The sequence below is a fragment of the Silurus meridionalis genome, chromosome 17 (genome assembly GCF_014805685.1).
Source record: "Silurus meridionalis isolate SWU-2019-XX chromosome 17, ASM1480568v1, whole genome shotgun sequence".
Lineage (NCBI taxonomy): Eukaryota > Metazoa > Chordata > Actinopteri > Siluriformes > Siluridae > Silurus > Silurus meridionalis.
In genome coordinates, this window is record NC_060900.1 from 22,930,828 (window position 1) to 22,943,751 (window position 12,924).

Consider the following 12,924-nt stretch of genomic DNA (forward strand, 5'->3'; position numbering starts at 1 on the left):
AGTACTGCAGAGGAGTGGTGGTGGGACAGAAATCGTGGATGCTGCCTACCATGCTGTATGTCCTTCCAAAGCACCCAGAACTTGGAGTTGTCTTCGAACGTGACGAAGCAGCTCTGCTTTGACGAGCTAACCTGCACACACAAACATACGCACCATCTAATGATTCAGGGGCTATAAGTGCATTAGATGTTCGCAAACTTGTAGAATCCGTTACGTGAGCCAGACAAGAGGAGCGAAAAGATGCTGGAGTTCGGTTAAATAAGTGATGCAAGCAGGGAATCACGAGTCTCTGAATGTGGACAGTTTAGACAAAGGATATTAAATGCTTGAAAGAAGGGCTACACAATAATACCGAAAGAATAACAACATGCGACCCATTTACACACAAAATCACGTTTTACTTTCAAACGAAGAAAAGCAAAGCACGCCATAGTCGCCTTAAACAGAGAAGCCATAAGTAACTATTTCATGCCACAGTGCTGCTGCATGGTGAACCTCTTCACATCATTAACATTGTGATGTGTAATTTCTTCAGCTTTGGAATTTCCCCTCAATGACTCCATAATAATACTCGCCATAAATATAATTGGGAGCAATAACAGGAAAGTCATGATTCAGTGGAGTTCCACAAGAAAAAATTCACTATAACTGGATAAAAGTCCATCCCATTATTCTTTATGTAATGAAGCTTGGGCTGAACCGCTGTGGTATAAGAGGAATGTGTTGTTGTTATTGGAAATTGGGAAGTGCGGTTGGTAACGGAAAGACCGCTTCATATTGGGCTGGAACACACGGTCACGCTGTTGACTGTTTTCCCGTCGCCGCATTCTCAGGTTTTAGTTCACAAATATAAATAAATGACAATTTAATGGGATTTTGTTGGCCAGAGCGCACTTTGAATGGTCTGATAAACCCTTTTAAGTGTAAAACCAATATATCCACAGATATAATACATATAGATTTACATTTCGGTACAGTTAAGGGGAAGAAATGCAAAACATCAAAATTGCTTGTCGTTTTTAATTATTATTTTATTTCACATTTATGAACAACAATTTACACAGTTTTTTCATAATTGATTACATTTAGCAATCGATTAGGCACAAATTTATTTGATTAAATTAAATTAAACAAATGGAAAAAAAAGAAATGTAATTAAATAGTTTACACTAGTTTGACCCTGTTTGGGTAATACAGATGTGTATATAAGTGTGTGCTTTAACATTTATTATTTTTCTAAAGATACGTTCTGCTACACTGTACTTATTTCAGCATCACATGTCCGGATTTAAAAAACATGCAAGATAGTTATTTAGTTGTTCAATTTATTTATTCATACACAAATTAATTTCTTTCATCCTTCGTTCATTCATTCATTCGCGCCCTCGGAATGCATGTGGCAGCGGGTGAGTGGAGGAGAGGTGGTTTGCGAGAGGAGGGCGGAGCCTGACTAAACGACCGGTAAGTCTAATTTTTAAGTCTCAGATTTATCTATGTTCCGCACTTAAAAAGGATTGCGTTCGGTACGCAAGTTTTAGTACTAATACATGTACTGTTACACCCCTACTTCATATACATTACAGGTAGTCCACGAGTTATGATGGTTGTCGATAGTAATATGAACATTTCTTTTGAATAACTACCGTATTTTCCGGACTATAAACCGCTACCTTTTTCCCACACTTTAAACCCCGCGGCTTAATCAATGAAGCGACTAATTTATGGATTTTTCCGGGGTTTTTCCCGGTTTCACAAGCCTCAAGCCAAAAAACTTAGCCCATAACATTAGACCAATGAAATTGCCGAACGGGTTCAGGTGAACCAATGAAACTCTTTATATTAAATCAGATGCGCTCCCACTGAATCGGGTCGAACCACATCATAAATATGGATGATGTTCCTCTGACGTTTGACCTGCCGCTCACTCCGACTGTCTACAGGAAATGCGATCATTCGTCACGCTGAAAACAACCGGGCATGAAAACACACACTTCACCTGTGTTCTGAGCTGCACGGCATCGGGAGACAAGATTCACTGACGGAAAAACTCCCGAGAGAAATTGTTGTGAAAGGAAGGAGGAAGACAGTGAACAATGACTTTCTTGGTAGGCTACTGTTTAGATACAAGTCGTGTAACAGACACTGTCTTTCGTAAAGCCTGTGTAAAGTTCATTAGTTTCATTGTAGACGGCTTATAGACAGGTGCGGCTTATTTATGTTCAAAATAAAAATCTTTGTCAAATTCAGTGGGTGCGGCTTATATTTGGGTGTGCTTAATAGTCCGGAAATTGCGGTATTTACATTTTTACGTATTACGTACATATTTTTAGACAATACACTGGGACGCTTCCGTGCCTTGCGAGATGCCTTACTCTCGCTAGCGGTCGACAGGGTGCAATTGGCTCAGTGTTGGGGCACGTATTTGTTTCTGTATTTATATTGTTTCTAAGCCTGATTTTATCGCTTGTCTCTCTCCTTTTCTATCGCCATCACCAGGCACCAAAACAGGCCTCGTCTCCGATTACGAGTTTTGCATTTATAAGATAGGCTCGTCGTAAGATCGTAAATAGCACCCGTATTTATTCGTGTTGAAGAATACCGTTCAAACATTTCAGGGCAAAACATGTCGTTTCAGAGTAAAGAATAAAAATATAAACCAGCAGATGGATGGAGAAGGTTGTGGGGTGAAAAGAAAAAAAATCTAATCTCATCCAATTAGTTAACTTTAGATAAGATCGGCAATATCGCGAGCAATTGGGTTGAATTAATTACTGTATTTGGACTCGCAATTACAATATAAATTAGTCTCATACAAAAAGTGTGGTGTAATTAACTTTTCTCCTAACAGTGATTTCAGGCAGTTCGATTCGTAATCAAAGTTTTGCGTCCTTTTAAATTTGACGGAAACCCTGCTGATGAAGAACGCAGAACATTAAAAAGATGCGCAGGTTCAGTTGCGATGACCGCGAGAGAGATGCATTAGCAAAACCAACACTGCGGCACACATGGCTACACTCCAGCGCTTCCAGTCACACTGACTCACCCTTTGGATCTTTCCCAAGTAATACAGGCCATCAGACCAGCGGCAGAGTACGTACTGGCCCACGGTCAGCTTGCTCTCTAGGTCACTGCAGATTTTGTCATGCTTTGGCAGCAGCCGCTTGTCCTCCAGGTCCTCCGCACCTACAGCCAGGTAGCCATCCCGGCACGCTCCGTCCAACATCCTTAACGCGCTCGTCTGGATTTCCTGTGAAAAAAAACACAGAAACGCCAAGTTATATTCATAACATTCCAATGGCTGCATGGGTCAATTCCAGACATAGAAGAAGAATAAAAAAAGATTTGAATTCATCGTCTGCCAGTTTTTAAAAACAGCACTTGCTCAATTATAATAAATTAGTGCACATTCCATGGTTTTTGCAGTGGCTGGACTCTCCAACATGTGACTGATTAATGTTATGGGAATTTGGGCATCGTCATTGTTTTCGTCTTTAATATTTTTATATTATTATAATAAAGTGTTAAAGTGTTACAAGTCGTTTTTTTGTTGTTTTTACAAAGCGGTCGTTCATTAATACAGTTTCTGCTCACTGAAAAAAGAAAAAAAATATTTCAAAAGAAATAAACGCTATAAATCATGATGCAGTGGCAAATCATAGCCTAACACCGCTGTTTTGGATTTGTTTGAGTTACTTTATTAATCATCTTATGATAAGTTCTGATAGTTTCACTCCAGGTAGTGTCCTGGGAAACAAGCATGAAAAATAACATCTCCTACTTTGTCTAATTGTAAATGCACATAAATTCAGAAGCTTTTATTATTTATTATTATTATTATTATTATCGAAAGTGAGTCCGGACTTTTGTTTTGAAATGAGGAGGTGCTGCATTGTATCGCTTATGTTTGCTTTTGGTTATCAGCAGGTGTAATATGCATGTTATTACAGCTGCATAACAAGAAAAAAAAGGCGAAACATCAGCACGGTAAACAAAATCTGTAGAATCCTTATCATGGGGAAATGGTGTAGTTTAATGAAGTGCTATTGTGTAAACTGTTTGTAACTTTGGGGAAATCCCAGCATGAGGGAATCTGTTCAAAGGAGAAATCCCTCATACACTCCTTAACAAGCCGCCACTATAAACTTTAAAATGTTCAAATTAAAGACGGTTTAATTTTTTTAAAAGTACATTTTTATACATGAATTTCCTGAAATTAAGCTTTTATATAGTTATATAGTTAATAAGCAAAACATCAAATTAATATACAGTGGAACCCGCTTATCTCGACCTCGGTTATCTTGACAACCCTATTAAGTCGACGTTTTTGAAGTGGAACCGCCAAATTCTCGCTTTTTCTAAGCATTTTTTATCGGTAATGTCGATTCTTTTATGTCGCCGAACCCTGATATCTCGAACACAAGGGGGGAAAAATTTGCCATTTAACGTCGGTTATCTCGGTGCAGCCGCAGAAGAACTCGCGAAAGTGGCGGAAAAATCAAGTCTTACAGCTGCTACAGGTGTTGTATTGTATACTGGTGAATCTCTGCTGTTAGTTAGTGCACATATGCCTTTTGTTGTTAAATGTTATGCGATGGCGCGCGGAACGTGAGATGAGCAGCAAAATCATAGAATGAACACCGCAGGATCGGGGAATTGCGCGCTTTGGGAAGAAAAGAGCAGCCGCTGAGAGAGTGCCGGTGGGAAGACACGTACCGGGATACGCATGCACGATAACAACGACCGCCGTGAACCAACATATACCAACAATAACGGACAGTGAGAGTGTGGAAGTTTAAATAGGAGCTGGTGATGATGATAAACAAGCACCATATGTGCGCGATTGAAGCCGGGAGCTTCAGAGAAAGCGGCCGAGAAAACACCTGACACGCTGAAGGGGGCCGAAGGGGGCGTGGCAGGTGGATTCCTGACAGATAAACATGTACTGTATGTATTTTTATAGCATGCCTTCATCAAACAAATCGCGGCAACGCTGTTGTGTAAAAAACCCTTCAATAACACGTGCATGCACATTCTCATTTATTAACGCACATCATGTACATAAAGAAATTTCAAGCACGTTAATATACTGCCGCCATTTTTATTTTCGTTTATCTCGATCATCGGTTACCTCGATGCTTTTTCGCGACCCCCTAGGACATCGACATAACCGGGTTCCACTGTAATTATATTTTATCTGATTCATTAAATTGAAAGAAAGAAAGAAAGAAAGAAAGAAAGAAAGAAAGAAAGAAAGAAAGAAAGAAAGAAAGAAAGAAAGAAAGAAAGTAAAGAGAAAAAAAAGGAAGAGAAAAAAGAAAGAAAGAAGAAAAGAGAAAAAGAAAGATAGAAAGAAGGAAAGAGAAAAAGAAGGAAAGAGAGAAAAAAGAAAGAAAGAAAGAAAGAAAGAAAGAAAGAAAGAAAGAAAGAAAGAAAGAAAGAAAGAAAGAAAGAAAGAAAGAAAGAAAGAAAGAAAGAAAGAAAGAAAGAAAGAAGGAAAGAAAGAAAGAAAGAAAGAAAGAAAAAGAAGAGAAAAAGAAAGAAAGAAAGAAAAAAAGAAAGAGAAAAGAAAGAAAGAAAGAAAGAGAGAAAAAGAAAGAAAGAAAGAAAGAAGAAAAGAGAAAAGAAAGAAAGAAAGAAAGAAAGAAAGAAAGAAAGAAAGAGAAAAAGAAAGAAAGAAAGAAAGAAAAAAGAAAAGAAGAAAAGAGAAAAAGAAAGAAAGAGAAAAGAAGAAAGAAGAAAAGAGAAAAAGAAAGAAAGAGAAAAGAAAGAAAAAAAGAAAGAAAGAAAGAATGAAGGAAAGAGAGAAAAAAGAAAGAAAAAGAAAGAAAAGATAAAAAAAGAAAGTAAGAAAAAAAGATGACGTGAAACCTGCATTTTCATGCCGAGTCGTAACTTTGTTACAAAAGAAATAATACAATTTAAATATGATCTACTTTTACTATTTCAGAAACCTCATCTGTGTTACATCATTCCACATTTTTTGCACTTTGGAATTAACGAATTTTTTTTTTTAATCAAACTGAACTTTACTCACGTAATTTATTTGTAAAAGGTTTGATGTCTCTTGTTTTCTCTCTTTTTTGACTTTTAGTTATACGAGTCCGAAACGTTTGACTCCAGTTTGGGAAAATCACTCAAATGTAGTTTTTTAAGTTACAGATCGAGTGAAAGTGGATTAATGTACCATGCAATTATATCTCATTGTTACATTAAAAATGTAAATATTTTAATGTTGCAATGTAACAGTTTTGTTACATTATGTTTAATATTAGATTTGGTTTCTTGTTGATCTGTTACTCGCTGTTACACACAGGTTTTAAACAATTGCTTTAATTTATGTGCTGCATTATGTCCTGCTGCTTGCTTATTTTTTTCTTGCTATGCAGATATCATCCAGGCTTCGGTGACTCAACAGTTAAGGCTTTGGGTTACTGATCAACAGGTCAGGACTTTAAGCCCCAGCAGCACCAAGCTGCCACTGTCCAGCCCTTTTTAACGACTCCAGGGGTGGTGTATCCTCCCCACACTCTGACCCCAACTTTCTAAGAAGATGGGATATGTGAAGAAGAGAATTTCACTGATATATACAGTATGTGGCTGAATGCTTGTAGTCACTTCTCCTTTAGCGATGGATTTTTTTTTAAGAAAGAAGAGTCTCTAACTTGTCATATAGACATTTCAGCATAGTGAAACTCTTTTATCACAAATCCCAGCTCGTCAGGAAGCAAGGGGCCTTGTGCAAGGGCCCAATATCAACATCTCGCCCAGAATGTTTGATTTTTATAAATGGGAGCTTCTTGAACACGGGCGGTTAAATATCAAATCCACCAAACACCTAAAGATATCCGTAACACATCTGTTGTGTTCAAATTGCTCAATATTGTTGAAGTCGTTTACACTCCTGACATTTTTCCAGCCTAATTATCCGTTTTTCTGTACTATTTACATTTTTCACATATCTCAAAACAAAACTTCCTACTTACAGGAAAATGATCAACAACAGGTTTGTATTGCAGCCTGACACAAAGCCAAGTTTTTTCTTTTTAGCATTACTGCAAATTAAATTCCAACAACAGCACTTTTCCTAAAGGTTTTATCCACGAAACAAGGGCTAGAAACTTTGCCAGTGAAGTTTGACCTTCCTTATGCTATACATACCCCATACCAAGAACAAAGAGTTAGGAGATAAGACAACCTGCATGGGACTAGTGTTAGGGTTAGCCCTGGGTCATGAATGCCTTTTGAAGCCATCAAGAGGTTATCGGCAAGAGCAGGATGGACACAACAGCCCTGAGAGCAGAGAAGAGCTTTAAATATAAGCCTGTCTCTCTAGGAACGCAATGTGCTAGAAAGTCATCAAAGTCTCATTTGTTTGTATGATACTCCATGTATGTGTAAACCCCCTTCATTTCCTTGAAAGCACAGGGAACCCAGGCTACCAGTGACGAGACTATAAGATGAGAAAAGTAAAGGGGAAGGAAAATATAATTAGAGAGAAAAAGAAAAGGAAATGACAATCCTAGTCATCGTGATTGGTGCTTTTAAGCAACCCAGATTAAGACCCACCTACATCCTAATTTTTGAATGCGTGAGAGAAAGTTAACTGCCTTTTTTTTTTTTTTTTTTTTTTTTTTTTTAGGTGAGAGAGGGAGTGAGGGGAGGAAACTACACAGAGTAGGAGGCGGATGAGTTGGGGATTCGTGAAACAGAGACCGATGCGGTGCCATGGAACACTAGAGTGCCGAAGATGAACTTTCTTGTCTGAAAAATATACACAGGTTCTTACCTTGGTGAGTACATTTTAAGCATTAAGTTGATGTTATGCAGGGAAAATTTTCTGATCGGGAACCGAAGATAGAGCCTCTCTGATTTAGTACACTTGTGGTCAGATATCAGGTTATTCGGCTTAGCGAATGAGCACATGAGCGAGGGATGAAAAAATAAAAATAAATAAATAAATAAATAAAAGGAACAGACTCTTGCCAATAAAATCTGTTAGCAATGATCGGGGCACGTGTAAACACTGCTTACTTTATAAATTTGCAGTTCTCTCTTCTTGTTTTCTGTTTGGATGCCAAATACAGAATAGTGCCACCTGCTGGTATGGGAGAATTATGTTCTCTCTCATGCAAGTGCGAAGCGTACACGCACGGTTTGGTGTGTCATGTGGGTCTGCTAAATAATTGGCCTAATTTGCAGCACAATCGGTCAATTAATAAAAAAAAACACTAAATTGGCCTGATCTATCGGTCGACCTCGATGCCACGTGTTAACTGAGCAATGAACAGTCACTGGGATGCATGTAATTGAGAAAATGCAAAGCCATTCGTTCTAATGACTTTCTCATGTTGGAAAGCTTCACACAGACACTAAAGACTTCTCCCCAAAATGCAATCTAAACACAGAAGAACGTCATCGCATCTACATGCATGTGGTGTAAGTGTGAGTGAGCTGTTGCTATAGAAACGGTAGCATAAGAAATTCATGCGAACGTCTGCGCTTCTCTTAAGAGAAAACTAATCAACTTCTGTCCAAGAATCGAGAATTCGACAGTGTTCATTACTCAGAAACGACAGTGCTACTGATGACATGTCTGCAATGCGAGTGTGTGAAAGGTTAAACATGAGAATATTGTATCTGCTGAACAAGGCTTCACAAGGCGTGATCGATTTTTTGGAATATAGCAGAAACAGGTTAAACAGAAAGCTGAAATACTGTAATTTATAACTGAACTGTGGCTCGCGTGCGTGTTCGGTTTTCAGAAAGGCACGCAAAACAGCGGTACGTTCAGGCATGCTGCAAACGGTTTTTTATACCGCTCTGTACATTTTGCATGTAAAGAATAGACAGAAAGTACCAAGCTGTGTTTCAGGGACAGTTTGATGAGTCAAACGCAGCCAGCAGTGACTGAGACAGAAAGCAGCAGGGTTTCAATAAGGAAGTCAGCTACAGAGCAGGCGAATCGGGGGCCTAGCTTTTCTTACAACAAGACTGTAAGGCAAAGGGGTCCTCAAGTGTACCCCGAGCACACACGTGCACCTAAAAATAGACAGATATGAAAAAAAGGAGTTCAACGATTCAGAGCCTGCGTTAGCTGCACTTTTACCAACACTTTAGAAATTGCCTTAATCTCTTATAAGGTGTATTAAAAAAATAATTACGAAACCACAGTTATGTGAATTTGGGTTTGATCAGAGATGGATCTCGTTCTCGTTGGAATCATCTACCTTTACTAAGCACAGTGGGGGAATCCCGAATGCACACGTCCACGTGCCACAATCCACAATCGGAGGCAACCAAAGAACCAGGAAGAACATAGAGAGAACATGCAAACACACTGTAACTGGGGATCAGAAATCAGAGTGAGGTGACAGTTGATTATAAATTGTATAAAAACCAGAGCAACAACAGGTTTCAGGATGAAGAAGCTTAATGTTGTTATGAAAAAGAGCACACGTGAGATGGCACCGGTATATAACACACTATTAATAACACACTTATAAGGAACAGCCCAAGTCTGCTACTATGGTGAGGTGGCAAAACTGTGCACAGCAACAAAACAAAATATAGTTATACTGCATCAGCAAGGTCTCTCCCCAGGTTCAACATGTGCTGCTTAAAGCTATTTTGAAGAAGCACAAAGATACTGGGAATGTTAAGGACTGTAGTGGTCAGCCATGGAAACTTAATGCAGCAGGTGAAAGACGCATCATTTACTTCCCTTCAATGTTGGAACAACATGGGACCTGGGTACAACCCATGCACTGTCTGGAGAAGTCTGGTCAGAGATGTTCTTCATGGAAGAATTGTGGGCAAGAAGTCAAACCTCCGACTTGGAAACAAGGCTAAGTGACTCAACGTTGCAGGCAAACATAGCAGCAAGTGCTCTGGACTGATGAGTCAAAATCTGAAATATTTGGCTGTAGCAGGAGGTACGTAGAAAGCGGTGCATTAATGAGTGTCTGCAGTCAACAATGAAGCATGCTGGAGGTTTCCTGCAAGATTGGGGCTGCATTTTTGCAAATGCAGTTGGAGATTTGATCAGGATTAACACCGTCCTCAATACGGAGCAAAGCAGGCGGATATTTATCCATCGCGTAATACAATCTGATTGGGACAACGACCCGAGATTAAGAACTACCTTAACCGCAGAGAAGAACAAGGAAGTTCTGGAAGTAATAGATTTTGGCCCCAGTAGAGTCCAACGTCATGGAGGATTTGTTGCAGCCTCCTACATCCACAGATCATCTCTGGTTAGTTCTCCATGATGTTAAGAAGAACCTACCTGCCAAGATCCTTCAAAAACTGTGTGAAGAATTCTCTTAAGTTCATTTACTTTACTTTGCATTTTGTTATAGAAATTAAGACTTAATTATTGAAAGCATTCGTATTTTACAGGATTGTTGCATACCTGCCTAAAACTTTTGCACAGTACTGTATTTATCCACACACACACACACACACAAACACACACACACACACACACACTTCATTGACAATTCACTTTCGAAAAAAGTTCACATGTCAAAGAATACAAACTAATCAATGCAGCTAATTGTTCACTGTATAAGTCTGGTTTTGAAGTTTGCAGTATTAGCACTGATGCTAATTAAATGAGGGGGAAAAAAATGGAGTCTGAGGCAGTATTAGCTCTGAAGCTAATCATATTTCCCTCCCTGATTCAAGATTCAAACTGCAGCCCACAGGACTCACCTCGTTTTCATGACCAACTTTTCATCCCTTCTTTAAAATGCAATAAAATAAAATAAAAACCTCACTTTCTACACGAAAAGTCAAACGCAGGAACCCCTCGTGTTTGAGTAGTTTTTGTGAGGAATAAGTGTAAAAAAAAAAAAGGGAATACAGTATGAGCTCTGCACTGGAGTCGCATCCAGGCTTAAGAAGTTAGCTTCGCCTAGCTCAAACACACACACACGCACGCGCACGCACGCACGCACACGAGCGCGCGCGCGCGGAGAGAGAGAGAAATCCGTTAAGTGTACAGTACCGTCCTGCTGGTTCTCCTGTCCCGTAGGGATAAACTCTTCCCTCTGCAGTAGAAGCCCCCTGAGCCCCGGGCGAGATGTGATGTCCTCCCCCTGGCAGGCGGAAAAGTTTGCGCCTTCAGCCGGACGCACAGTCCGCGGACTCAGTGCGAGGCGCCATTTTTTCACCTTTTCCCGCGAAGCGTTTACGTTTTGCTTATGTAATTACCATCACCGGAAGTCCCGCTCCTCGCCGCCTCCCACCGGCTGCGTCCCAAACCGCCCTCCAGACCACTGCGCAGTCTGCAGCCCGAGCAGGACACTACAGCGAACGGGACCGCAGTTGCCATGGTGCTACAGGTGGCGCCTCGTGCTGCTGGTTAGTGGAGGTGAAATCGGATTGGGATGCGGCCCGGTGCTATATCAACTGCGCATCAGCAGCCTGAAGCAAATACACTTAATCTGTATTTTAATATGACAACTATAAGGTATAAACGCGTAAATATTCGTTTTAATATATACGTATGACTGATTAATTTTTGTTTTTGTGTGATATTACACATCTACTAAACTGATGATTTATTGTAAATAACAGTAATGTCTAAACTATTACATTATTATTATTATTATTATTAAAATTTTACCAACAAACACAACAACAATAAAAATGTTAATAATAATAACAATAAAAATAATATTAATGAATATATAATAGTAATTCTATAATAATTAGACCCATTATTACTATTATTATTATTTTTATTGTTGTTTTTGTTAACAATGGTAATAATAATAATAGTAATCATAATAATGATTACATAATTATTAGTAGCTATTAGTATTAGTTTTATTAATCGGAACCGACTTCATCAAATCAGACGTCACAGCTGTGTTAGCATTATTTACAGAGTAAATAGTGGGCTGGAGTGGTATCTATAATGGAATAGCATGCCCAATCTGAGGTCAGAAAGAAATAGAACAACATAAGAAGTTGAACAACTGGACATGTATATATTAGTTTGGTCAAAGTGAATCTCCATAATGATAAATTACCTACTTTGTTGCATATTAATAAAAGGAACATGCGTTTGTGTAACAAAAACGATCAAAGATTAACTGTTTCTAAAACTTTGGACATCACAATGCTGTCAGAATATCGTCATATGTTAATCGTAACTAACGCCAAATGATCCAAACTGAATGGAGCATCATTGGGAAAACAAAACATGCAAACACTCACAACAGCTATTTCTTCATTAACATTACTGTTACACCTGAAATGATTCACAGCATCACATCTGGACGTGACTCTAACATCGTCAACAATACAAGGGAGCATAAGAAGTTAAAACATTGTGAAAAAAAGAATTAATCCTCAATTTTGAGTAAAATATCTTCTGTTTATTTATTTTTTTGCATTTATGCAAATAATATTATATACAACAAAAGCAACTTTTTTCTTAAAAAGGTAGCAAAAAAATAAAAAAATGAAGACGTCAGATTTAAACATGCAAATACGAAATTATCTCCACATATTTCATGAACAAATATGAAAAAGTTAATATATGTATATATTTGGGCTGTCAAAATTAACTTGTTAACGCAAATTCGTTTTAATAGCACAAATTTCTATCAACGTGCGATTGATGCAGCACACGTTGTCGTTTGACCGTTTTTATAAAAAATATAAATAAATAAATATAAAAGAGGCAAAATTCAAACCTTCAATGCGACACACATTTATTCACGACATCCTTTCTTAACTCAGATAAAAAAATATATATCTAAACTCCATCAAAATATCATTTTGAATCACTAAGCATTTGTTTTACTGATGTCTCAAATCAGCACCGAAATCCGGCAATTAAAACCGTCTGTGTGGAAACAAAGCAAAAGTTCCATTTGGTGTCCTGATGATTTACAGAAATCAAAACACCAC

The 12,924-nt window shown here is 38.5% G+C and overlaps 1 protein-coding gene across 2 annotated transcripts in view; it reads right to left on the reverse strand.

Moving 5' to 3' along the window:
- Positions 1-11,401, reverse strand: part of phf19 (PHD finger protein 19) — a 32,203-nt gene extending 20,802 nt beyond the window's left edge. The window contains exons 1-3 of one of the 2 annotated variants that reach the window (XM_046871933.1): positions 11,009-11,401; positions 3,044-3,247; positions 50-131 (exon numbers count right to left, since the gene is read on the reverse strand). In XM_046871933.1, the coding sequence (XP_046727889.1) occupies positions 50-131; positions 3,044-3,223 (262 nt within the window). In that variant the 5' untranslated portion in view covers positions 3,224-3,247; positions 11,009-11,401. Of the gene's footprint in view, positions 1-49; positions 132-3,043; positions 3,248-10,713; positions 10,909-11,008 lie in introns of those variants that run through there. The other variant, XM_046871934.1, reaches the window with a different exon arrangement.
- Positions 11,402-12,924: the final 1,523 nt, after the last annotated feature.